Source organism: Coregonus clupeaformis, unplaced genomic scaffold, assembly GCF_020615455.1.
Source record: "Coregonus clupeaformis isolate EN_2021a unplaced genomic scaffold, ASM2061545v1 scaf0020, whole genome shotgun sequence".
Lineage (NCBI taxonomy): Eukaryota > Metazoa > Chordata > Actinopteri > Salmoniformes > Salmonidae > Coregonus > Coregonus clupeaformis.
Genome location: NW_025533475.1, coordinates 1,451,000 through 1,477,702, shown reverse-complemented (window position 1 = coordinate 1,477,702; position 26,703 = coordinate 1,451,000). Strand labels below are relative to the sequence as shown.

The 26,703-nt window shown below is 43.0% G+C and overlaps 1 protein-coding gene across 1 annotated transcript in view; it reads right to left on the bottom strand.

The window, feature by feature from the left end:
• The window catches only part of LOC121581899 (succinyl-CoA:3-ketoacid coenzyme A transferase 1, mitochondrial), a 94,879-nt gene that overhangs the window by 26,601 nt on the left and 41,575 nt on the right, over positions 1–26,703 (bottom strand). The window contains exon 13 of the mRNA XM_041897291.2: positions 21,008–21,083. Coding sequence (XP_041753225.2) covers positions 21,008–21,083 — 76 coding nt within the window. The remainder of the gene's footprint in view (positions 1–21,007; positions 21,084–26,703) is intronic.

Genomic DNA, 26,703 nt, shown 5'->3' with positions numbered 1-26,703 from the left:
GAAGGAACATCTCAAGACATCAGTCAGGAAGTTAAAGCTTGGTCGCAAATGGGTCTTCCAAATGGACAATTACCCCAAGCATACTTCCAAAGTTGTGGCAAAATGGCCTAAGGACAACAAAGTCAAGGTATTGGAGTGGCCATCACAAAGCCCTGACCTCAATCCTATTGAACATTTGTGGGCAGAACTGAAAAAGCGTGTGCGAGCAAGGAGGCCTACAAACCTGACCCAGTTACACCAGCTCTGTCAGGAGGAATGGGCCAAAATTCACCCAACTTATTGTGGTAAGCTTGTGGAAGGCTACCCAAAATGTTTGACCCAAGTTAAACAATTTAAAGGCAATGCTACCAAATACTAATTGAGTGTATGTAAACTTCTGGCCCACTGTGGTTCTGCATGATTAGTTTTTCTCTTTGTTATGTCTGTCACTGACAGTCACTCAATTAGCCATGTCAGCTAACAATTGTTAGATTGGTAGTTAGTCTAGCCAGCTATCTAAACTTGTAGTAATCATAACCAACAACCAGGGGCCCTGACCTCCAGGGGTTCAAATTGATTTTGTTAGTCATTCTCACTCAGATCATATTAACATGGCATAAGTCATTACAAAATGTGTAGAATTGCATGCATTGTGTTATAAAATTAAAAAGTTATCTCCACCCCATGGCAAAATGTGTAGAATTGCAGAAAACTTGCTTTAAAATTGCAACATTTTCTCTAGACCCCATGGCAAAATGTGTGGAATTGCAGGAAATTTCCTTTAAAACTAAACAACTTCTCTCCACTGTCAAAAGGGGGGCAACTAAAATGTTTTGCCACGAGGTGGCAAACTATTAAATGCACTACTTTTGACAAGAGCCCTATACTCCTGAGTGGCGCAGTGGTCTAAGGCACTGCATCGCAGTGCTAACTGTGCCACTAGAGATCCTGGTTCGAATCCAGGCTCTGTCGCAGCCGGCCGCGACTGGGAGACTCATGCGCGGCGCACAATTGGCCCAGTGTCATCCAGGGTAGGGGAGGGAATGGCTGGCAGGGATGTAGCTCAGTTGATAGAGCATGGCGTTTGCAACGCCAGGGTTGTGGGTTCGATTCCCACGGGGGGCCAGTATAAAAAATAAATAAAAAATATGTATTCACTAACTGTAAGTCGCTCTGGATAAGAGCGTCTGCTAAATGACGTAAATGTATGGGCAGCAGGTAGCCTAGCGGTTAAGAGCATTGGGCTAGTAAACGAAAGGTCGCTTGTTCGAATCCCTGAGCCTACTAGGTCAATAATCTGCCTATGTGCCCTTGAGCAAGGCACTTAACCTTAATTGCTCCTGTATGTCTGTCAAATGTACAGTCGTGGTCAAAAGTTTTGAGAATGGCACAAATATTAATTTTCACAAAGTCTGCTGCCTCAGTTTTTATAATGGCAATTTGCATATATTCCAGAATGTTATGAAGACTGATCAGATGAATTGCAATTAATTGCAAAGTCCCTCTTTGCCATGAAAATGAACTTAATCCCCCCAAAAAAATTCCACTGCATTTCAGCCCTGCCACAAAAGGACCAGCTGACATCTTATCAGTGATTCTCTCATTAACACAGGTGAGAGTGTTGATGAGGACAAGGCTGGAGATCACTCTGTCATGCTGATTGAGTTAGAATAACAGACTGGAAGCTTTAAAAAGGAGGGTGGTGCTTGAAATCATTGTTCTTCCTCTGTTAACCATGGTTACCTGCAAGGAAACACGTGCCGTCATCATTGCGTTGCACAAAAAGGGCTTCACAGGCAAGGATATTGCTGCTAGTAAGATTGCACCTAAATCAACCATTTATCGGATCATCAATAACTTCAAGGACAGAGGTTCAATTGTTGTGAAGGATTCAGGGCGCCCAAGAAAGTCCAGCAAGCGCCAGGACCTTCTCCTAAAGTTGATTCAGCTGCGGGATCGGGGCACCACCAGTGCAGAGCTTGCTCAGGAATGGCAGCAGGCAGGTGTGAGTGCATCTGCACGCTCAGTGAGGCGAATACTTTTGGAGGATGGCCTGGTGTCAAGAAGGGCAGCGAGGAAGCCACTTCTCTCCAGGAAAAACATCAGGGACAGACTGATATTGTGCAAAAGGTACAGGGATTGGACTGCTGAGGACTGGGGTAAAGTCATTTTCTCCTCAAGAGGCGGGTGGACAAACAAAAACACACAAATTCTAACAAACTCCAAGCATTGATTATGCAAGAATGGGCTGCCATCAGTCAGGATGTGGCCCAGAAGTTAATTGACAGCATGTCAGGGCGGATTGCAGAGGTCTTGAAAAAGAAGGGTCAACACTGCAAATATTGACTCTTTGCATAAACTTAATGTAATTGTCAATAAAAGCCTTTGACACTTATGGATTGCTTGTAATTATACTTCAGTATACCATAGTAACATCTGACAAATATATCTAAAAACACTGAAGCAGCAAACTTTGTGAAGACCAATACTTGTGTCATTATCAAAACTTTTGACCATGACTGTAGGTAGGGGACCCCCAACCAAATCTAGCTAAGGGCCCCCAAATGGCTAGATCCGCCCCTGTATGTGTGTCACCAGCCCAGGGTAGATAATGGCTGTGACCTGAGAGAGACGCAGGACCAGATTTATGGCAGCTTTAGTCAGAGCTGACACCTAATAATGGACCATATCCTTCTCTGGTCTCTGCTTACTGAATGGGAGGGGTCCTAGTGACAGCTCCGCCTGCCATTTTGTTCCATTACTAGGCCTTCCTCATAAAGTGCCTGAGTGCAAAGGTGAAGTAAACTGTGTATGTAATAAGGACAGCCTGGTTTGTATCATGAGACATTATGAAGGGCAGCTCAGAACAGCTGAAGATGGATTTTAAGGAACTGATTGGGTCTTGACACCAACAAACGCCCCATAATATCTGGCCCTCTGCCCTCCCTAAATCGTGGCATTGAACGGTTCAGCAGACTTTTAGCCCTCCCTAACTGGCTACGAGACTATTGCAGCTCTGTGGGTGTAACATTTATTCACAATTTTGATACCTTCTGGAAACAAAGCTCGTATTATAAGTAGGATGGGACCCAAATCATTTGGGTTCCTGGATCATTTCACAGCATTATAAGGCTGTGTTGAGACAATGACTTATCAATGACCCAAGTCCAGCTCATTTAATCCCTACCATTGTGTCGCTGAGTTGTCATAATGCTTCAGCAAATGTACATTATCCTAGGGGCGTTGGAAGACACAATGTAAATAACCTAATTTATGTCCCTCTTACTGCCCAGAATGCCTCTGCTGATCCTACAGCTATTGTATGCAGTACTCATCTGCCTATGAACCAGAGAAATACTGTTAGCACTGAGTTGGTGTGCCCTAGTAGGAAGTCCACTTTGTGCAGCACCCCCTGCACTAATAAAAATAACCAGAGTATGTCTACCTCTGCTAAGCTTCCCAGTAAAGCAAGAAAAATTCCCTGTCTTAGGTCAGTTAGGATCACCACTTTATTTTAAGAATGTGAAATGTCAGAATAATAGTAGAGAGAATGATTTATTTAAGCTTTTATTTCTTTCATCACATTCCCAGTGACTCAGAAGTTTAAATACACTCAATTAGTATTTGGTAGCATTGCCTTTAAATTGTTTAACTAGGGTCAAACGTTTCGGGTAGCCTTCCACAAGCTTCCCACAATAAGTTAGGTGAATTTTGGCCCATTCTTCCTGACAGAGCTGGTGTAACTGAGTCAGGTTTGTAGGCCTCTTTGCTCGCACAAACTTTTTCAGTTCTGCCCACACATTATCTATAGGATTGAGGTCAGGGCTTTGTGATGGCCACTCCAATACCTTGACTTTGTTGTACTTAAGCCATTTTGGCACAACTTTGGAAGTATGCTTGTGGTCATTGTCCATTTGGAAGACCCATTTGCGACCAAGCTTTAACTTCCTGACTGATGTCTTGAGATGTTGCTTCAATATATCCACATAATTTTCCTTCCTCATGATGCCATCTATTTTGTGAAGTGCTCCAATCCCTCCTGCAGCAAAGCACCCCCACAGGATGATGCTGCCACCCCCGTGCTTCACGGTTGGGATGGTGTTCTTCGGCTTGCAAGCACCCCCCTTTTCCTCCAAACATAACGATGGTCATTAGGCCAAACAGTTCTATTTTTGTTTCATCAGACCAGAGGACATTTCCCACAAAAGTACGATCTTTGTCCCCATGTGCAGTTGCAAACCGTAGTCTGGCTTTTTTTATGGCGGTTTTGGAGCAGTGGCTTCTTCCTTGCTGAGCGGCCTTTCAGGTTATGTCGAGATAGGACTTGTTTTACTGTGGATATAGATACTTTTGTACCCGTTTCCACCAGCATCTTCACAAGGTCCTTTGCTGTTGTTCTGGGATTGATTTGCACTTTTCGCACCAAAGTACGTTCATCTCTAGGAGACAGAACGCGTCTCCTTCCGCAACGGTATGACGGCTGCGTGGTCCCATGGTGTTTATACTTGCGTACTATTGTTTGTACAGATGAACGTGGTACCTTCAGGCATTTGGAAATTGCTCCCAAGGATGAACCAGAGTTGTGGAGGTCAACAATTCTTTTTCTGAGGTTTTGGCTGATTTCTTTTGATTGTCCCATGATGTCAAGCAAAGAGGCACTGAGTTTGAAGGTAGGCCTTGAAATAACTCAACAGGTACACCTCCAATTGACTCAAATTATGTCAATTAGCCTATCAGAAGCTTCTAAAGCCATGACATAGTTTTCTGGAATTTTCCAAGCTGTTTAAAGGCACAGTCAACTTACTGTACTTCTGACCCACTGGAATTGTGATACAGTGAATTATAAGTGAAATAATCTTGTCTGTGAAAAATTGTTGGAAAGATTACTTGTGTCATGCACAAAGTAGATGTCCTAACCGACTTGCCAAAACTATAGTTTGTTAACAAGAAATGTGTGGAGCGGTTGAAAAACAAGTTTTAATGACTCCACCCTAAGTGTATGTAAACTTCCGACCTCAACTGTACCTTCTCATTGAAACAGTTAATCATGAAACAGTTCTACTGCAACTTTTCATGCACAGTGGGAAGTTGAAACAAACAACACAAAGTTAGTTAAATAGAACCTCTTTTCATCACTCATCTTGAAAAAAACTATATTAAAAACGTAGAAATCAATCCGCCATCATTAACACAATGGAAAAATCTATCTTAAATAATATCTTTACTAATGATGCAGAAATTTGTTTGAAAGCTGTATCCAAATCCATCGGATGTAGAATCACAATATGTTGTTGATGTGAAGAATATTTGTTGGTCTGTGGTGTGTAATGACGAGCAACCAGACGCTGCACTTGACACATTTATGAAATTGCTTATCCCAGTTAATAATAAGCACACACCCATTAAGAAAATGACTGTCAAAACTGAGAAATCATGTGACTAAACTGAATAAAAAGAAGAAGAAACTACACTATGAAATAAAGATAAATGACATAAAGAATGATAGTAAAAAGCTTTGGAGCACCTTAAATGAAATTTTGGGCAAAAAGTCAAACTCCGCTCCATCATTCATTGAATCAGAAGGCTCATTCATCACAAAACCCGATGATATTGCCAACTACTTTAATGATTTTTTCATTGGCAAGATTAGCAAATTTAGGCATGACATGCCAGCAACAAATGCTGACACTACACATCCAAGTATATCTGACCAAATTATGAAAGACAAACATTGTAATTTTGAATTCCGTAAATTATGTGTGGAAGAGGTGAAAAAAGTATTATTATTGTCGATCAACAATGACAAGCCACTGGGGTCTGACAACTTGGATGGGAAATTACTGAGGATAATAGCGGACAATATTGCCATATCATCAATTTAAGCTTACTAGAAAGTGTGTTCCCTCAGGCCTGGAGGGAAGCAGAAGTCATTCCCCTAGCTAAGAATAGTAAAGCCCACTTACCACCAATCAGCCTGTTACCAAACCTTACTAAACTTTTGGAAAGAATTGTGTTTGACCAGATAAAATGCTATTTTACAGTAAACAAATTGACAACAGACTTTCAGCATGCTTATAGGGAAGGACATTCAACAAGCACAGCACTTACACAAATGACAGATGATTGGCTGAGAGATATTGACGATAAAAAGATTGTGGGGGCTGTTTTGATAGAGAGTGTGGCTTTTGACATTCTCGATCATAGTCTGTTGCTGGAAAAACTTGTGTTATGCCTTTACACCCCCTGCTACAGTGGGGAGAACAAGTATTTGATACACTGCCGATTTTGCAGGTTTTCCTACTTACAAAGCATGTAGAGGTCTGTAATTTTTATCATAGGTACACTTCAACTGTGAGAGACGGAACCTAAAACAAAAATCGCCGTCATGGATTAAAATCCTGCAGTGCACGCACTTAAGGTCCCCCTCCTCAAGCCAGCGCATGTCCAGGCCCGTCTGAAGTTTGCCAATGACCATCTGGATGATCAAGAGGAAGAATGGGAGAAGTTCATGTGGTCTGATGAGACAAAAATAGAGCTTTTTGGTCTAAACTCCACTCGCCGTGTTTGGAGGAAGAAGAAGGATGAGTACAACCCCAAGAACACCATCCCAACCATGAAGTATGGAGGTGGAAACATCATTCTTTGGGGATGCTTTTCTGCAAAGGGGACAGGACGACTGCACCGTATTGAGGGGAGGATGGATGGGGCCATGTATCGCGAGATCTTGGCCAACAACCTCCTTCCCTCAGTAAGAGCATTGAAGATGGGTCGTGGCTGGGTCTTCCAGCATGACAACGACCCGAAACACACAGCCAGGGCAACTAAGGAGTGGCTCCATAAGAAGCATCTCAAGGTCCTGGAGTGGCCTAGCCAGTCTCCAGACCTGAACCCAATAGAAAATCTTTGGAGGGAGCTGAAAGTCTGTATTGCCTAGCTGGAAAAGGTCTGTATGGAGGAGTGGGCCAAAATCCCTGCTGCAGTGTGTGCAAACCTGGTCAAGACCTACAGGAAACGTATGATCTCTGTAATGCAAACAAAGGTTTCTGTACCAAATATTAAGTTCTGCTTTTCTGATGTATCAAATACTTATGTCATGCAATAAAATGCAAATGAATTACTTAAAAATCATACAATGTGATTTTCTAAGAAGTGTACCTATGATAAAAATTACAGACCTCTACATGCTTTGTAAGTCGGAAAACCTGCAAAATCGGCAGTGTATCAAATACTTGTTCTCCCCACTGTATATCGTGGATAAAGAGTTACCTGTCTAACAGAACACAGAGGGTGTTCTTTAATGGAAGCCTCTCCAACAAAATCCAGGTAGAATCAGGAATTCCCCAGGGCAGCGGTCTAGGTCCCTTACTTTTTTCAATAATTCCTAACGACATTGAGTAAAGCCAGTGTACACTATACAGGTCAGCTTCCACAGCGACTGAAATAACAGCAACACTTAGAGCTGCAGTTAGTTTCAGAATGGGTGGCAAGAAATAAGTTAGTCCTAAATATTTCAAAAACTAAAAGCATCGTATTTGGGACAAATAATTTACTAAACCCTAAACCTCAACTAAATCTTGTAATGAATAATGTGGAAATTGAGCAAGTTGAGGAGACTAAATTGCTTGGAGTAACCCTGGATTGTAAACTGTCATGGTCAAAACATATTGATACAACAGTAGCTAGGATGCGGAGAAGTCTGTCCATAATAAAGCGCTGCTCGTCATTCTTAACAACACTATCAACAAGGCAGGTCCTACAGGCCCTAGTTTTGTCGCACCTGGACTACTGTTCAGTCGTGTGGTCAGGTGCCACAAAGAGGGACTTAGGAAAATTGCAATTGGCTCAGAACAGGGAAGCACAGCTGGCCCTTGGATGTACACAGAGAGCTAACATTAATAATATGCATGTAATTCTCTCCTGGCTCAAAGTGGAAGAGAGATTGACTTCATCACTACTTGTATTTGTGAGAGGTATTGACATGTTGAATGCACCGAGCTGTCTGTTTGAACTACTGGCACACAGCTCGGACTCCCATGCATACCCCACAAGACATGCCACCAGAGGTCTCTTCACAGTCCCCAAGTCAAAAACAGACTATGGGAGGTGCATAGTACTACATAGAGCCATGACTACATGGAACTCTATTCCACATCAAGTAACTCATGCCAGCAGTAAAATTAGATTTAAAAAACAGATCGAAATACACCTTATGGAACAGCAGGGACTGTGAAGCAACACAAACATAGACACATGCATACAAACACACAATAACATACGCACTATACACACATGTACACATGGATTTTGTGTTATAGATATGTGGTAGTAGAGTAGAGGCCTGAGGGCACACACTTAATATGTTGTGAAATCTGTTATTACTGTATTGTAAGGTTTTTAAAATGTATAACTGCTTAAATTTTGCTGGACCCCAGGAAGAGTAGCTGCTAATGGGGATCCATAATAAATACAAATACTACAACAGAAAGCTTAGGTGTTGATGGTAGCACATATAGCTGTTCATATGTGTATTTAGATCTAAACATCGGGAGACAACAGCACCGTAACAACATAAGAATGGTTGATTGAGGAGAGTAGGCTGCTTTTCCCTGTGTCTACACTAAGGATAGACTGCATTTGCTCTCCGTCAGATCTAGAAGCTTTCTATGTGATTTTCTGAAAACACTTTGATCCCAATGCCGCTCGATCCGGAGGGAAAAACGGAACCTTATCTAGTGTGTGTGTGTGTGTTTCCTTGGTTTAAATAGATCGAGAGAGAGAGAGAGCGAGAGCGAGAGAGAGAAAGAGTGAGAGAGAGCTTTCATCCTTAATTCTAATGTAATCTCACATATTTAATCAAAATGTGGACAGTCACCAATCAGGTTGATTTTGTTGTCTGATGGAGCTTCATTGCTAGGCAACAGTAAACCTGACCACGAGGTAACTATAGTCAGGTCCTCTCACATGAATCACTCCATTGTTGTTCTATTGATATTTATTCACCAGCCATTGGAAACAGGACAGTAGAGCTGTCCTTCCCCCTTTCCACTAGAATGGAGTTATTTCAAACAAACAGCAGCTACATACAACACCGGTGTCTTAAACAATAAGGGTTACTGCAGGCTATTTGAGGTTGGAGGGGTAAATTAAATTGATCGATATCACCACTAACATTTAACATCTTGTGTTTATGGAATTATTTGTTGGAATTGTTTATCTTCAGAATAGTGATGGTGTAAAAAAAATCAATAGTTACATATTGCGATATTATTTTTGGACGATATTATATCAATATTTGACTCCAAGTATCGATTTGTAAATATAAAAAATATATATATTTTTTTTTGCTACTGTAGGTAGCGTTCGCTAGTGCTAGTCGGCTGTACCTGCGCCAAAACTCCGGTATTTTTCATCCTATAGTTTCTCCATCTTCTTTTAAAATAGTGAGCAAACATGTTTTCAGCACTTTTATTTCCAAAACTTGTCTCATGCGCTCTCTCATCTCTCTGCAGCATACATATGGTGAGCAATATGTTTAGAACATCAAATGGCAATCAAATCACAGTATCGAATCACAATACATATTGAATCGTGAGAATCGCAATACATATCGTATCAGCACCTAAGTATCGTGATAATATCGTGAGGTTCCTGGCAATTCTCAGCCCTACTTTAGAACAGCAAGCAGTTTAGATTTTGTTCTAGTAGTTTAACATTGAGCTAGGGTATGGTACACAGACTCAAACGGTGTCTAGACAACATGCAAGTATAATGCCAGGGCTCTGCTGTTTTCATCATGTCCGCCTATCTAATCAGCCAATGGTATTGTGTGCCTTGTGCGGCATTAACAAAATACATCTACCGCCAAACGTTGGACAAGGGGAGGAGACATTTTGTAATTTAATTAACATGGCTTAGATTACATTAACCCTGCAGCTCAGACCAAACTATCAGGTACTTCATTTCCTCCCTGCACTGATTGGTTTCTTTAACATGCTGGAAGCCTGGCTTGTTGAACCCGCAATACAGGTGCTTGGCTATGGCTATGGGAACGTACGTCTATCCCCCATAGTAGTTCCACAGCCAGGGCTGCAACATGGCCTTCTGAGTGCCACACTTCAGAACCAATAAAGTTGAATACAGTCAGCGCTTTGACAGGGCTTTAAGTCCAGTACTTTAGCATTGACCCAGTTTGTTCTTTTATTTTCTTGCAAAGTTATGTCTGACACAGCTATAGAGGCAAATTCTATAGAGATTCTAATCTAAATCTAAAATAACAGCTGCATCATAAACCATGTTCACGCTACATTTGAAGTCATTATAATTACACTTTTAAATGTGAAACTCATCTTCATCCTTTTCCAACAGAAAGAGCCATTTGGGACCTTGCCTAGCTCATTCTACATTTGAAATTAAGCCCTGCCGGAGGCAGATATACACTTATAGTGCTATCAAATAAATCACTGTAACAAGGTAAAGATGGATTGCCTTAAGGGGGGGGTGACATTTCCCTCATATTATATATTACTATACTGATGATGATACTCTTCAAGGGGGAGAGGCAGCCTTAGGCGAGCCATGACTGCCTGACTCGCCTGGTTCACCAACTACTTCTCAGATAGAGTTCAGTGTGTCAAATCGGAGGGCCTGTTGTCTGGACCTATGGCAGTCTCTATGGGGGTGCCACAGGGTTCAATTCTTGGGCCGACTCTTTTCTCTGTGTATATCAATGATGTCGCTCTTGCTGCTGGTGACTCTCAGATCCACCTCTACGCAGACGACACCATTCTGTATACATCTGGCCCTTCATTGGACACTGTGTTAACAAACCTCCAAACGAGCTTCAATGCCATACAACACTCCTTCAGTAGCCTCCAACTGCTCTTAAACACTAGTAAAACTAAATGCATGCTCTTCAATCGAACGCTGCTGGCACCCGCCCACCCGACTAGAATCACCACTCTCGACGGGTCTGACCTAGAGTATGTGGACAACTACAAATACCTAGGTGTCTGGTTAGACTGTAAACTCTCCTTCCAGACTCACATTAAGAATCTCCAATCCAAAGTTAAATCTAGAATCGGCTTTCTATTTCGCAACAAAGCCTCCTTCACTCATGCTGCCAAACATGCCCTCGTAAAACTGACTATCCTACCGATCCTTGACTTCGGCGATGTCATTTACAAAATAGCCTCCAACACTCTACTCAGCAAATTGGATGTAGTCTATCACAGTGCCATCCGTTTTGTCTCCAAAGCCCCATACACTACCCACCACTGTGACCTGTACGCTCTTGTTGGCTGGTCCTCACTACATGTTCGTCGTCAAACCCACTGGCTCCAGGCCATCTATAAATCACTGCTAGGCAAATCCCCGCCTTATCTTAGCTCATTGGTCACCATAGCAGCACCCACCCGTAGTCTGCGCTCCAGCAGGTATATCTCACTGGTCATTCCCAAAGCCAACACCTCCTTTGGCCGCCATTCCTTCCAGTTCTCTGCTGCCAATGACTGGAACGAATTGCAAAAATCTCTGAAGCTGGAGACTCTTATCTCCCTCACTAACTTTAAGCATCAGTTGTCAGAGCACCTTACCGATCACTGCACCTGTACACAGCCCATCTGAAATTAGCCCACCCAACTACCTCATCCCTATATTGTTATTTATTTTGCTCTTTTGCACCCCAGTATCTCTATTTGCACATAATCTCTTGCACATCTAGCATTCCAGTGTTAATACTAATTGTAATTATTTTGCACTATAGCCTATTTATTGCCTTACCTCCATAACTTGCTACATTTGCACACACTGTATATATATTTTCTGTTGTATTTTTTGACTTTATGTTTTTTACCCCATATGTAACTCTGTGTTGTTGTTTTTATCGCACTACTATGCTTTATCTTGGCCAGGTCGCAGTTGTAAATGAGAACTTGTTCTCAACTGGCTTACCTGGTTAAATAAAGGTGAAATAAAAATAAATAAATAGTTGCATTGGTTCAGCCTTGTGTGGCCAGCTCAGAGCTGTAAAACTATCTCTAAAGGCATGCACCTACTCTGGACTCCTCGTGAATACACTTCAGATAAGTGCATATTCTGTTTGCGTGCAATACAGTTTTCCAGATTTATGACAGTTATTTTGGATTGCTCTTGGTAACTACATGCTCCAGCTGGCTGCAGGCTTTCCCAACAGTTTAAAGCCATTGGATTTATCAGGACTGGAAGAGGGAACTTGTAAGGGTAAGGGTCTCCATAAGGTCAAGTTGAAGTGGAGAAAAGGCAAGGCTATTGTCTCTACTTACTCAGACATATCAGGGGAAGACTATCAGGTTCAATTAAAACAGTTGTAAATGGGCTACTTCGGCTGTAGCTCGGCCTGTGGCGTTACCATGACAACCCGTCAAATATGTTTCCCCTTGTTCAGTTTATTGTGTTGCCCTCACTTTTCCTGCCAGCCGCCAAATGCCAAAGGAAATGTTGCCTTCACTTCCACCGGTTTCTACTTATCAAGTCTCTTTCTTGCTCTCATTCTCCCTTGTTCACACGCCGGCAATCCTTTTTCGTCCGCTACAAATGCCCCTCTCTGTTTAATAACATAGCGACAGAATAGTGAAGGCATTGGTTTCCCAGACAACTAATGACAAACACCACAGAAAGACAATCGGACAGACAGACATGAAAACAAAGGGGGTGCAACTGGATTGTTCAGCCTTGTATAAGTGGAATGGACAATAAGCTCATTTAAAATGTTCTGAGTAACACCACAAACACATACTGACTGAAAAAGGCAGCGATTGCTTTAACATTAATTGACTGATGATTGCTCATAGCAGTCCTTTGACTCCCTTTTCATTAGAGTTATTGCTCAACTCTTTGAAAAGACAATGTTGAGAAAAACATACTATACAAACCACTGCCATTGTAAAGTAATTTTCAGAGTGGAGTGTCAAACTATTTACTGTGTTTCCCCCATCGTTTCAATAGGCAGGTGTGTGTGCCTATGTGTGTGTGTGTGTGTGTGCGTGTGTGTGTGAGAGAGATCAAAATGTAGCACTCATCGCTCTCAATCTCAGTCGACATTATCGCTTGTTAACAAGAATAGCATCAGAAGTGCACTACCTGTAGTTCCCTGTTGCCTACCTGCTTATGTCTCTGTCAAAGTAAAGTAGTCTATTAACACAAACCATGGAGGAAAACATAATTTCCCTTCAAAGTTATGTCTGACACAGCTATAAAACATCAATGTTCTCTGCTAAATTACAATTAAAGGAATTTCCTACTGCGAGACAGCAGAGATAGCTCTGTTATCAACAAGGAGCTTAAAAGATTGACTGTGTTTTGCCATCTTCATAGTCAGAGCAAGTACTCCCAGTACTAACAGCCCACACCTGATTGTAACTAGACTAATCAGAAGCACCTTGCCTTATACTATACGTATCCAAGCCTCTCAGATCTGAGGGAGTCAGTAAGCGCAGAGGAAAGGGTTTGGAATGCGTCCTGATCCCCAATTTCAGAACAACATGAAGAAGGCTAGGAAGCAGGCTAGGAGCAGGCTAGGAAGCAGGGTAGGAGCAGGCTAAGAGGCAGGCTAGGAAGCAGGCTAGGAGCAGGCTAAGAGGCAGGCTAGGAAGCAGGCTAGGAGGCAATCTAGGAAGAAGGCTAGGAAGCAGGCTAGGAAGCAGGCTAGGCGCCACGGGGAGTTAAACAGCACCTTGGGACTGACTCATAGTCAGCAGAGAAGAGCAGAGCTGGCTGTAGACACACACTGCTCCCCCAGCCTCACACATCACACTAGGCCCCATCAGAGGAACACTTACAGAGAGAAGGGAACTACAGATTCATCATAAACTACATACACTTAGAAGCTATTCTATTCTGGTGGGCTGTGAAGCGTCTCCACTTAAAAAAGGAGGAAATATAGTCACATTGTACACATTCTTTTCACTTGGTGACATATACAGTGCCTTCAGAAAGTACTCACACCCCTTGACTTTTTCCACATTTTCTTGTTACAAAGTGGGATTAAAATGGATTTAATTGTCATTTTTTTGTCAACGATCTACACAAAATAATCGGTCAGTGAAAAAAAAAAAAAATATATATAATATAATTGTTATGTAAAAAAAACCTCATATTTTGATTAGATAAGTATTCAACCCCGTGAGTCAATACAGGTTAGAATCACCTTTGGCAGCGATTACAGCTGTGAGTCTTTCTGTGCAAGACTCTAAGAGCTTTGCACACCTGGATTGTACAATATTTGCCCATTATTCTTTTTTAAAATCTTCAAGTCATGCCATATATTTTCAAGCTGATTTAAGTAAAAACAGTAACTAGGCCACTCAGGAACATTCAATATCGTCTTGGTAAGTAACTCCAGTGTATATTTGGCATTGCGTTTTAGGTTATTGTCCTTCTGAAAGGTGAATGAATCACCCAGTGTCTGTTGGAAGGCAGACTGAACCAAGTATTCCTCTAGGACTGTGCCTGTGCTTAGCACTATTCCTTTTTCTTTTCATTCTTGAAAATATGAAGATTGGTACTCAGTGATGTGTTGTGTTGATTTCTTTGCCACATTTTTTGCAGTAATACTTTAGTGCCTTATTGCAAACGGGATGCATGTTTTGGAATATTTCTGTACCATTCCTTCTTTTAAATCTGTCATTTAGGTTAGTATTGTCGAGTAACTACAATGTTGTTGATCCATCCTCAGTTTTCTCCTATCACAGCCATTTAACTCTGTAACTGGTTTAAAATAACCATTGACCTCATTGAGAAATCCCTGAGCAGTTTCCTTCCTCTCTGTCAACTGAGTTAGGAAGGACGCCTGAATCTTCGTAGTGACTGGGTGTATTGATACACCATCCAAAGTGTAATTAATAACTTCATCATGCTCAAAGGGATATTCAATGTATGCCTTCTTTGCGAGGCATTGGATAACCTCCCTGGTCTTTGTCGTTGAATCTGTGCTTGAAATTTACTGCTCGACTGAGGGACCTTAAAGATAATGATATGTATAGGGTACAGAGATGAGGTAGTCATTCAAAAATCATGTTAAACACTATTATTGAACATGGAATGAGTCTATGCAACTTATTATGCGATTTGTTAAGCACATTTTTACTCCTTAAGTTATTTACACTTGCCATAAGAAAGGGGTTGAATACATATCGACTCAAAACATTTCACCTGTTCATTTTTATATAAAACAAATTAAAATAATTAAAACATAATTCCACTTTGACATTATGGGGTATTCTGTGTAGATCAGTGACATAAAATCTCAAAGTAATACATTTTAAATTCAGGCTGTAACAACAAAATATGGAAAAAGGGGTGTGAAGTACTATTATTGTTTTTTTCTTCTTCTTCAGCTCAGACACAGACTAGAAATCACTAGTCACTTGAATAATGTTTACATATCTTACATTACTCATCTCATATGTATATACTGTTTTCTATACTATTATATGGTATCTTAGGCACTTTAATAATGTTTACATATCTTGCATTACTCATCTCATATGTATATACTGTTTATTATACTATTCTATGGTATCTTAGCCACTTTAATAATGTTTACATATCTTGCATTACTCATCTCATATGTACAGTGAGGGAAAAAAGTATTTGATCCCCTGCTGATTTTGTACGTTTGCCCACTGACAAAGAAATGATCAGTCTATAATTTTAATGGTAGGTTTATTTGAACAGTGAGAGACAGAATAACAACAACAAAATCCAGAAAAACGCATGTCAAAAATGTTATCAATTGATTTGCATTTTTAATGAGGGAAATAAATATTTGACCCCTCTGCAAAACATGACTTAGTACTTGGTGGCAAAACCCTTGTTGGCAATCACAGAGGTCAGACGTTTCTTGTAGTTGGCCACCAGGTTTGCACACATCTCAGGAGGGATTTTGTCCCATTCCTCTTTGCAGATCTTCTCCAAGTCATTAAGGTTTCGAGCGTGACGTTTGGCAACTCGAACCTTCAGCTCCCTCCACAGATTTTCTATGGGATTAAGGTCTGGAGACTGGCTAGGCCACTCCACGACCTTAATGTGCTCCTTCTTGAGCCACTCCTTTGTTGCCTTGGCCGTGTATTTTGGGTCATTGTCATGCTGGAATACCCATCCACGACCCATTTTCATTGCCCTGGCTGAGGGAAGGAGGTTCTCACCCAAGATTTGACGGTACATGGCCCCGTCCATCGTCCCATTGATGCGGTGAAGTTGTCCTGTCCCCTTAGCAGAAAAACACCCCCAAAGCATAATGCTTCCACCTCCATGTTTGACGGTGGGGATGATGTTCTTGGGGTCATAGGCAGCATTCCTCCTCCTCCAAACACGGCGAGTTGAGTTGATGCCAAAGAGCTCCATTTTGGTCTCATCTGACCACAACACTTTCACCCAGTTCTCCTCTGAATCATTCAGATGTTCATTGGCAAACTTCAGACGGGCATGTATATGTGCTTTCTTGAGCAGGGGGACCTTGCGGGCGCTGCAGGATTTCAGTCCTTCACGGCGTAGTGTGTTACCAATTGTTTTCTTGGTGACTATGGTCCAAACTGCCTTGAGATCATTGACAAGATCCTCCCGTGTAGTTATGGGCTGATTCCTCACCGTTCTCATGAGATCTTGCATGGAGCCCCAGGCCGAGGGAGATTGACAGTCACCTTCTCACCAAGCTGCTTGGCGATGTAGCCCATTGCAGCCTTGTGTAGGTCTACAATCTTGTCCCTGACATCCTTGGAGAGCTCTTTGGTCTTGGCCATGGCGGAGAGTTTGGAATCTGATTGATTGATTGCTTCTGTGGACACGTGTCTTTTATACAGGTAACAAACTGAGATTAGGAGCACTCCCTTTAAGAGTGTGCTCCTAATCTCAGCTCGTTACCTGTATAAAAGACACCTGGGAGCCAGAAATATTTCTGATTGAGAGGGGGTCAACTACTTATTTCCCTCATTAAAATGCAAATAAATTTATAACATTTTTGACATGCGTTTTTCTGGATTTTTTTTTTGTTATTCTGTCTCTCACTGTTCAAATAAACCTACCATTAAAATTATAGACTGATCATTTCTTTGTCAGTGGGCAAACGAACAAAATCAGCAGGGGATCAAATACTTTTTTCCCTCACTGTATATACTGTCTTCTATACTATTCTATGGTATCTTAGCCACTTTAATAATGTTTATATATCTTGCATTACTCATCTCATATGTATATACTGTATTCTATACTATTCTACTGTATCTTAGTCAATGCCGCTCTGACATCGCTCATCTATATACACTACCGTTCAAAGGTTTGGGGTCACTTAGAAATGTCCTTGTTTTCGAAAGAAAAGCAATTTTTTTGTCCATTAAAATAACATCAAATTGATCAGAAATGTGTAGACATTGTTAATGTTGTAAATGGCTATTGTAGCTGGAAATGGCTGATTTTTTTTATGGAATATCTACGTAGGCGTACAGAGGCCCATTATCAGCAACCATCAGTCCTGTGTTCCAATGGCACGTTGTGTTTACTAATCCAAGTTTATCATTTTAAAAGGCTAATTGATCATTAGAAAACCCTTTTGCAATTATGTTAGCACAGCTGAAAACTGTTGTGCTGATTAAAGAAGCAATAAAACTGGCCTTCTTGAGACTAGTTCAGTATCTGGAACATCAGCAATTGGGGGTTCGATTACAGAATCAAAATGGCCAGAAACAAAGAACTTTCTTCTGAAACTCATCACTCTATTCTTGTTCTGAGAAATGAAGGCTATTCCATGTGAGAAATTGCCAAGAAACTGAAGATCTCGTACAACGCTGTGTACTACTCCCTTCACAGAACAGCGCAAACTGGCTCTAACCAGAATAGAAAGAGGAGTGGGAGGCCCCGGTGCACAACTGAGCAAGAGGACAAATACATTAGAGTGTCTAGTTAGAGAAACAGACGCCTCACAGGTCCTCAATTGGCAGCTTCATTAAATAGTACCAGCAAAACACCATTCTCAACATCAACAGTGAAGAGGTGACTCCGGGATGCTGACCTTCTAGGCAGAGTTGCAAAGAAAAAGCCATATCTCAGACAGCCCATCTTAATCTTTTCTTTTTATTGGCCAGTCTGTGATATGGCTTTTTCTTTGCCTCTTCACTGTTGACGTTGAGACTGGTGTTTTGTGAACCCACAATTGCTGATGCTCCAGATACTCAACTAGTCTCAAGAAGGCCAGTTTTATTGACATTTCTAAGTGACCCCAAACTTTTGAACGGTAGTGTGTGTATTCTTATTTCATTCCTTACTTAGATTTGTGTGTATTGGGTATATGTTGTGAAATTGTTAGATATTACTTGTTAGATATTACTGCACTGTCGGAGCTAGAAGCACAAGCATTTCGCTACACCCGCAATAACATCTGCTAAACACGCGTATGTGACCAATAAAATTTGATTTGATTTGAGATAGGAAAATTCATAATACAATATTCAAGCATCTCCCAATCCCAATCTATTAATCATGTTAGGAACACATGAGTTGCACAAAAACATGTCTAGCTACAAACTGAAAAACAATATCTAACGTCCAGAATGTGATGATCTGTTGTATCTCTACATGGGTTGTTGCTCCGCCTGCCTCTGGCTGAGCAGGAGATTGACAGTAATCACTTCTAAGAGCTTTCGAAAGCCCTGGACAGTAAAATGTTAATCTGCATTTCGCTTATTAAAAGCATCCATAATCAACATTATGGCAGCAATGTGCCGCATCAGCGACTCCAACGTTTTCAACTTCATGCTTTGCACCCATCTTTAGATATTGAATAATTGTAATAATTGCATGGGGGAAATATAATTCTCCCCTCGATCCTCTCAGGGTTCCACATAAGATTGAAACGAGATGTCTCTGTTGTGTTACTGTCAGACAGACAGAGTCCTTACAGAGCGAGCACATCCAGTGCCTTTTGTGTCCTCACCATTAAGACAAATAACACAGTTAATCAAGTAGGCTACCAGCTAATTATCAATTACCAAAGACAAACAGGGCTAATGGAGAGCTGATTAATAACGGTCTAATACACTTAGGTCAAGTTTTCCAGACACAGATTAACGGGATACTTCGGGATTTTAGCAATGAGGCCCTTTATCGACTTCCCCAGAGTCAGATGAACTCATGGATACCATTTCTATCTCTCTGTGTGCAGTTTGAAGGAAGTTGCTAACTAGCGCAATTGCTAACTAGCGTTAACATAATGACTAGAAGTATATAGGCTCTGCTAGCATTCCATAGACTTCCAGTCATTGCGCTAAACAGATAAAGGGCCTCATTGTCAAAATCCCGAAGTATCCCTTAAAGCCTGGTCCTGGACTAAAAAGCATGTTCAATAGGGATTTTGCATTGAGTGCTTTAGTCCAGGACCAGGACTAAAGCGCTCAATGGGGCTCCCGAGTGGCGCAGCGGTCTAAGGCACTGCATCTTAGTGCTTGAGGCGGCACTACAGACCCCCTGGTATGATTCGAGGCTGTATCACAACCGGCCATGATTGGGAGTCCCATAGGGTGGCGCACAATTGGCCCAGCGTCGTCCGGGTTTGGCCGGTGTAGGCCGTCATTGTAAATAAGAATTTGTTCTTAACTGACTTGCCTAGTTAAATAAAGGTTAAATAAAAATAATCTGTGTCATTTGACTATTCTACACCCAAATCTGGTATTTTGCTAAGGTCTTATAGTTCCCAGCTGCCCGCCCGCCCGCCTGTCTATCTATCTATCCCTCTACCTCTCTTATTATTAAGAACATACTCAACAGTTGGTGAACATAAACAAAAGCAACAATGCCCAATGTGCCTCACTAGACGTATTTTGCGTTGAGCGTGTTCCTGCCGTCAGCCTCTCCAGCTTCCAGTAGCTCTGTGGGTGGTGTTGCTAGGCTTCCCTGCATCAGGAGCAGTGAGTCTAGTGGCTAACCTCCATCATGCCTCTCTAGCCTCTGCCTGCCTGCGCTCTGCTGCTTGACCTTGTTGGCTGAGGGGCTGGAAGTTGCTACAGCCCTGTTGACCTGCTGCAGCCTCAGGTAATAACTGTAACCTACTGAGCAATCACTCCATTACAGCTCCTGATAGTTATAATACAGGTCATAATGACAGGGGACAGGTTAAGAGACAGGGCAAGGGGCAGGGCAAGGGGCAGGGCAAGGGGCAGGGCAAGGGGCAGGGCAAGGGACAGTGCAAGGGGCAGGGAAAGGGGCAGGGCAAGGGACAGGGCAAGGGACAGGGCAAGGGACAGGGCAAGGGGCAGGGCAAGGGACAGGGCAAGGGACAGGGCAAGGGGCAGGGCAAGGGACAGGGCAAGGGACAGGGCAAAGGACAGGGCAAGGGGCAGGGAATGGGGCAGGGCAAGGGGCAGGGCAAGGGGCAGGGTAAGGGGCAGGCTGGAACATGGGAATAGGCTTCATTTGGCTTGGTAAGCTGTTCATGTTTGTCTACAATATAACGACACACAGATGCTACAGAGGGGCACAGTGGAGAGAGGGAGTGTGCAGTCCATGTCAGAAAGAATAAAAACCTTTTTGTTTGTTTTGTTGTGTTGTGTTAATTAAGTCTCTCCCAGTACTCTTGTACTCGGTGTGTCAATGGAAGAGGAGTCATTCCCTTGTACCACACAGTACAATATGTACAAGAGAGTTTCTTCTTCAGTGGGGTGCCAATGCCCCTGAGGCAGCATTCAGGGTAGCACGATCTGAAAGAACAATCTTGAAGAACGATTTTGAAGAACAATCTGACCTTAATGGCCATGTACTCTTATAATGGGGTTTTAGGCTGGCTATCTGTATATCTGTATGTGACAACTGCTGATGTAAAAAAAAAAGGCTTTATAAAATACATTTGATTGATTGATTGATTGATTGACCAAACCACCATGTTCTATTGAGACCGATAAAGGGCAACATTTGCAGGCAGGAGTAACAGAGATAGGCAGCGGGCCAGTCCTGCTAAAGTAATGCTAGGGGAAACACTGACAGAGTGTAACTATGGTGATGCTCATACCGGGATCATCCAGTTGGCCAGGTCTCCCGTCTTAGACACCTGCATGGCTCCCAGCATCGTCAGGTTGATGTGACCACTGCAGAGACGACAAACAATCACCTTATCAATCATTCTACTGGACACTGAGTGTACAAAACATTAGGAACTGCTCTTTCCATGACAGACTGACCAGGTTAATCCAGGTGAAAGATATGATCCCTTATTGATGTAATTGTTAAATATATTTCAATCAGTGTAGATGAAGGGGAGGAAACAGGTCAAAGAAGGATTTGTAAGCCTTGAGACATGGATTGTGTATGTGTGCCATTCACAGGATGAATGGGCAAGACAAAAGATTTAAGTGCCTTTGAACGGGATATGGTAGTAGGTGCCAGGCGCACCGGTTTGAGTGTGTCAAGAACTGCAACGCTGCTGGGTTTTTCACACTCAACAGTTTCCCGTGTGTATCAAGAATGGTCCACCACTCAAAGGACATCCAGCCAACTTGACAACTGTGGGAAGCACTAGAGTCAACATGGGCCAGCATCCCTGTGGAATGTTTTGGACACCTTATAGAGTCAATGCCCTGACGAATTGGGCTGTTCTGAGGGCAAGAGGGGGTGCAACTCCATCCTAAGAAGGTGTTCCTAATGTTTTATACACTCAGTGTATACAGTGCATTCGGACCGCTTCCTTTTTACAGCCTTATTCTAAAATTGATAAAATTATTGTTTTTCCTCATCAATCTACACACAATAACCCATAATGACAAAGCGAGAAAAAAAAGATACATTTTTGCACGTTTATAAAAAATAAAAACAGAAATACCTTATTTACATAAGTATTCAAAAACCAAGACATGAGATCTAAGGAATTGTCCATAGAGCTCCGAGACAGGATTGTGTCGAGACACAGATCTGGGGAAGGGTACCAAAACATTTCTGCAGCATTGAAGGTCCACAAGAACACAGTGGCCTCCATCATTCTTAAATGGAAGAAGTTTGGAACCACCAAGACTCTTACTAGAGCTGGCCGCCCAGCCAAACTGAGCAAATCGGGGAAGAAGGGCCTTGGTCAGGGAGGTGACCAAGAACCCAATGTTCACTCTGGTAGACCTCCAGAGTTCCTCTGTGGAGATGGGAGAACCTTCCAGAAGGACAACAATTTCTGCAGCACTCCACCAATCAGGCCCGACGGAAGCCACTCCTCGGTAAAAGGCACGTGACAGCCCGCGTGGAGTTTGCCAAAAGGAGCCTAAAGGACTCTAAGACCATGAGAAACAAGATTCTCTGGTCTAATAAAACCAAGATTGAACTCCAGATGTGACGCTTGGCCTGAATGCCAAGCGTCACATCTGGAGGAAACCTGGCACAATCCATACGGTGAAGCATGGTGGTGGCAGCATCATGCTGTGGGGATGTTTTTCAGCGGCAGGGACTGGGATACTAGTCAGGATCAAGGGAAAGATGAACGGAGCAAAGTACAGAGAGATCCTTGATGAAAACCTGCTCCAGAATGCTCAGGACCTCAGACTGGGGCGAAGGTTCACCTTCCAACAGGACAACAACCCTAAGCACACAGCCAAGACAATGCAGGAGTAGCTTCGGGACAAGACAATGCAGGAGTAGCTTCGGGACAAGTCTCTGAATTTCCTTGAGTGGCCCAGCCAGAGCCCTGATTTGAACCCAATCTAACATCTCCGGAGAGACCTGAAAATAGATGTGCAGCGACACTCCCCATCCAACCTGACAGAAATTGAGAGGATCTGCACAGAAGAATGGGATAAACTCCCCAAATACAGATGTGCCAAGCTTGTAGCGTCATACCCAAGAAGACTTGAGGCTGTAATTATGGGGTATATCAGAATAAGGCTGTAACGTAACAAAATGTGGAAAAAGTCAAGGGGTCTGAATACTTTCCGAATGCATTGTACATCAATTAACCAACCAACCAATCACTCAAATCAATCAATAATCAACAGGTTCATGTGGCCAATGGAAAGAGGGTTATATACCTAGTCGATGGCATAAGAAACATCAACTTTGTTCAGAGTCATAGAGAGAATGATGTTGGGTTGTTCTACATGATTAAACATGTCCTATTAAACTATGAAAGTATTCTAATTAACTCCAGGTGGGTGGGGTAAGGAGGAGGGTTTTAATTTGTAACTCTAGTAATAGGACAGCTGGTGTTACCAGACAGGTGGCAGCCTATGAGAATAGGCTCGCCTTCACCTCCCCTCTGAGACGAGACAAGCAGACACAGTGCCGGGGGAGGGGGAGAGAAGAGAGAGGGAGGGGGGGAGTGAGCGAGAGAGAGTGGGAGGGAGTTAAAGAGAGTGAGAGAGAGAGAGTGGGAGGGAGAGGGAGAGAGTGAGTGAGTGAGTGAGAGAGAGAGAGAGTGTTATAAGACCCCTACCTTAGAGTTCTGTTATAACACCCCTACCCTAGAGTTCTGCTATAACACCCCTACCCTAGAGTGCTGTTATAACACCCCTACCCTAGAGTTCTGCTATAACACCCCTACCCTAGAGTTCTGTTATAACACCCCTACCCTAGAGTTCTGCTAAAACACCCCTACCCTCGAGTTCTGCTAAAACACCCCTACCCTAGAGTTCTGCTATAACACCCCTACCCTAGAGTTCTGCTATAACACCCCTACCCTAGAGTTCTGCTATAACACCCTACCCTAGAGTTCTGCTATAACACCCCTACCCTAGAGTTCTGCTATAACACCCCTACCCTAGAGTTCTGCTATAACACCCCTACCCTAGAGTTCTGCTATAACACCCCTACCCTAGAGTTCTGCTAGAACACCCCTACCCTAGAGTTCTGCTAGAACACCCCTACCCTAGAGTTCTGTTATAACACCCCTACCCTAGAGTTCTGCTAGAACACCCCTACCCTAGAGTTCTGCTATAACACCCTAGCCCCCTAGAGTTATGATATAACACCCCTACCCTAGAGTTCTGCTATAACACCCCTATCCTAGAGTTCTGTTATAACACCCCTACCCTAGAGTTCTGCTATAACACCCCTACCCTAGAGTTCTGCTATAACACCCCTACACTAGAGTTCTGTTATAACACCCCTACCCTAGAGTTCTGTAATAACACCCCTACCCTAGAGTTCTTCTATAACACCCCTACCCTAGAGTTCTGCTATAACACCCCTACCCTAGAGTTCTGCTATAACACTCCTACCCTAGAGTTCTGCTATAACACCCCTACCCTAGAGTTCTGTTATAACACCCCTATCCTAGAGTTCTGTTATAACACCCCTATCCTAGAGTTCTGTTATAACACTCCTACCCTAGAGTTCTGTTATAACACTCCTACCCTAGAGTTCTGTTATAACACCCCTACCCTAGAGTTCTGTTATAACACCCTATCCCCCTAGGGTTCTGCTATAACACCCCTACTTTAGAGTTCTGTTATAACACCCCTACCCTAGAGTTCTGCTATAACACCCCTAGAGTTCTGCTATAACACCCCTACCCTAGAGTTCTATTATAACACCCCTACCCTAGAATTCTGCTATAACACCCCTACCCTAGAGTTCTGCTATAACACCCCTACCCTAGAGTTCTGCTATAACACCCCTACCCTAGAGTTCTGCTATAACACCCCTACCCTAGAGTTCTGCTATAACACCCCTACCCTAGAGTTCTGCTATAACACCCCTACCCTAGAGTTCTGCTATAACACCCCTACCCTAGCCCCCTAGTTCTGCTATAACACCCCTACCCTAGCCCCCTAGTTCTGCTATAACACCCCTACCCTAGCCCCCTAGTTCTGCTAAAACACCCCTACCCTAGAGTTCTGCTATAACACCCCTACCCTAGCCCCCTAGTTCTGCTATAACACCCCTACCCTAGAGTTCTGCTATAACACCCCTACCCTAGAGTTCTGCTATAACACCCCTACCCTAGAGTTCTGCTATAACACCCCTACCCTAGAGTTCTGCTATAACACCCCTACCCTAGAGTTCTGCTATAACACCCCCTACCCTAGAGTTCTGCTATAACACCCCTACCCTAGAGTTCTGCTATAACACCCCTACCCTAGAGTTCTGCTATAACACCCCTACCCTAGAGTTCTGCTATAACACCCTAGCCCCCTAGAGTTCTGCTATAACACCCCTACCCTAGAGTTCTGCTATAACACCCCTACCCTAGAGTTCTGTTATAACACCCCTACCCTAGAGTTCTGCTACAACACCCCTACCCTAGAGTTCTGCTATAACACCCCTACCCTAGAGTTCTGCTATAACACCCCTACCCTAGAGTTCTGTTATAACACCCCTACCCTAGAGTTCTGCTAAAACACCCCTACCCTCGAGGTTCTGCTGAAAACAGCCCTACCCTAGAGTTCTGCTATAACACCCCTACCCTAGAGTTCTGCTCTTACACCCCTACCCTAGAGTTCTGCTATAACACCCCTACCTTAGAGTTCTGCTATAACACCCCTACCCTAGAGTTCTGCTAGAACACCCCTACCCTAGAGTTCTGCTAGAACACTACCCCTAGAGTTCTGTTATAACATCCCCTACCCTAGAGTTCTGCTAGAACACCCTACCCTAGAGTTCTGCTATAACACCCCTAGCCATAGGTTCTGATACAACACCCCTACCCTAGAGTTCTGCTATAACACCCCTACCCTAGAGTTCTGCTATAACACCCCTACCCTAGAGTTCTGCTATAACACCCCTACCCTAGAGTTCTGCTATAACACCCCTACCCTAGAGTTCTGCTATAACACCCTAGCCCCCTAGAGTTCTGTTATAACACCCCTACCCTAGAGTTCTGTTATAACACCCCTACCCTAGAGTTCTGTTATAACACCCCTACCCTAGAGTTCTGCTATCACTCCCTACACTAGAGTTCTGTTATAACACCCTACCTAGAGTTCTTCTATAACACCCTACCCTAGAGTTCTGTAATAACACCCCTACCTAGAGTTCTGTTATAACACCCCTATCCTAGAGTTATGTTATAACACTCCTACCCTAGAGTTCTGTTATAACACTCCTACCCTAGAGTTCTGTTATAACACCCCTACCCTAGAGTTCTGTTATAACACCCTATCCCCCTAGGGTTCTGCTATAACACCCCTACCCTAGAGTTCTGCTATAACACCCCTACCCTAGAGTTCTGCTATAACACCCCTACCCTAGAGTTCTGTTATAACACCCCTACCCCCTAGGGTTCTGCTATAACACCCCTACCCTAGAGTTCTGTTATAACACCCCTACCCTAGAGTTCTGCTATAACACCCCTAGAGTTCTGCTATAACACCCCTACCCTAGAGTTCTATTATAACACCCCTACCCTAGAGTTCTGCTATAACACCCCTACCCTAGAGTTCTGCTATAACACCCCTACCCTAGAGTTCTGCTATAACACCCCTACCCTAGAGTTCTGCTATAACACCCCTACCCTAGCCCCCTAGTTCTGCTATAACACCCCTACCCTAGCCCCCTAGTTCTGCTATAACACCCCTACCCTAGCCCCCTAGTTCTGCTAAAACACCCCTACCCTAGAGTTCTGCTATAACACCCCTACCCTAGAGTTCTGCTATAACACCCCTACCCTAGAGTTCTGCTATAACACCCCTACCCTAGAGTTCTGCTATCACACCCCTACCCTAGAGTTCTGCTATAACACCCCTACCCTAGAGTTCTGCTATAACACCCCTACCCTAGAGTTCTGCTATAACA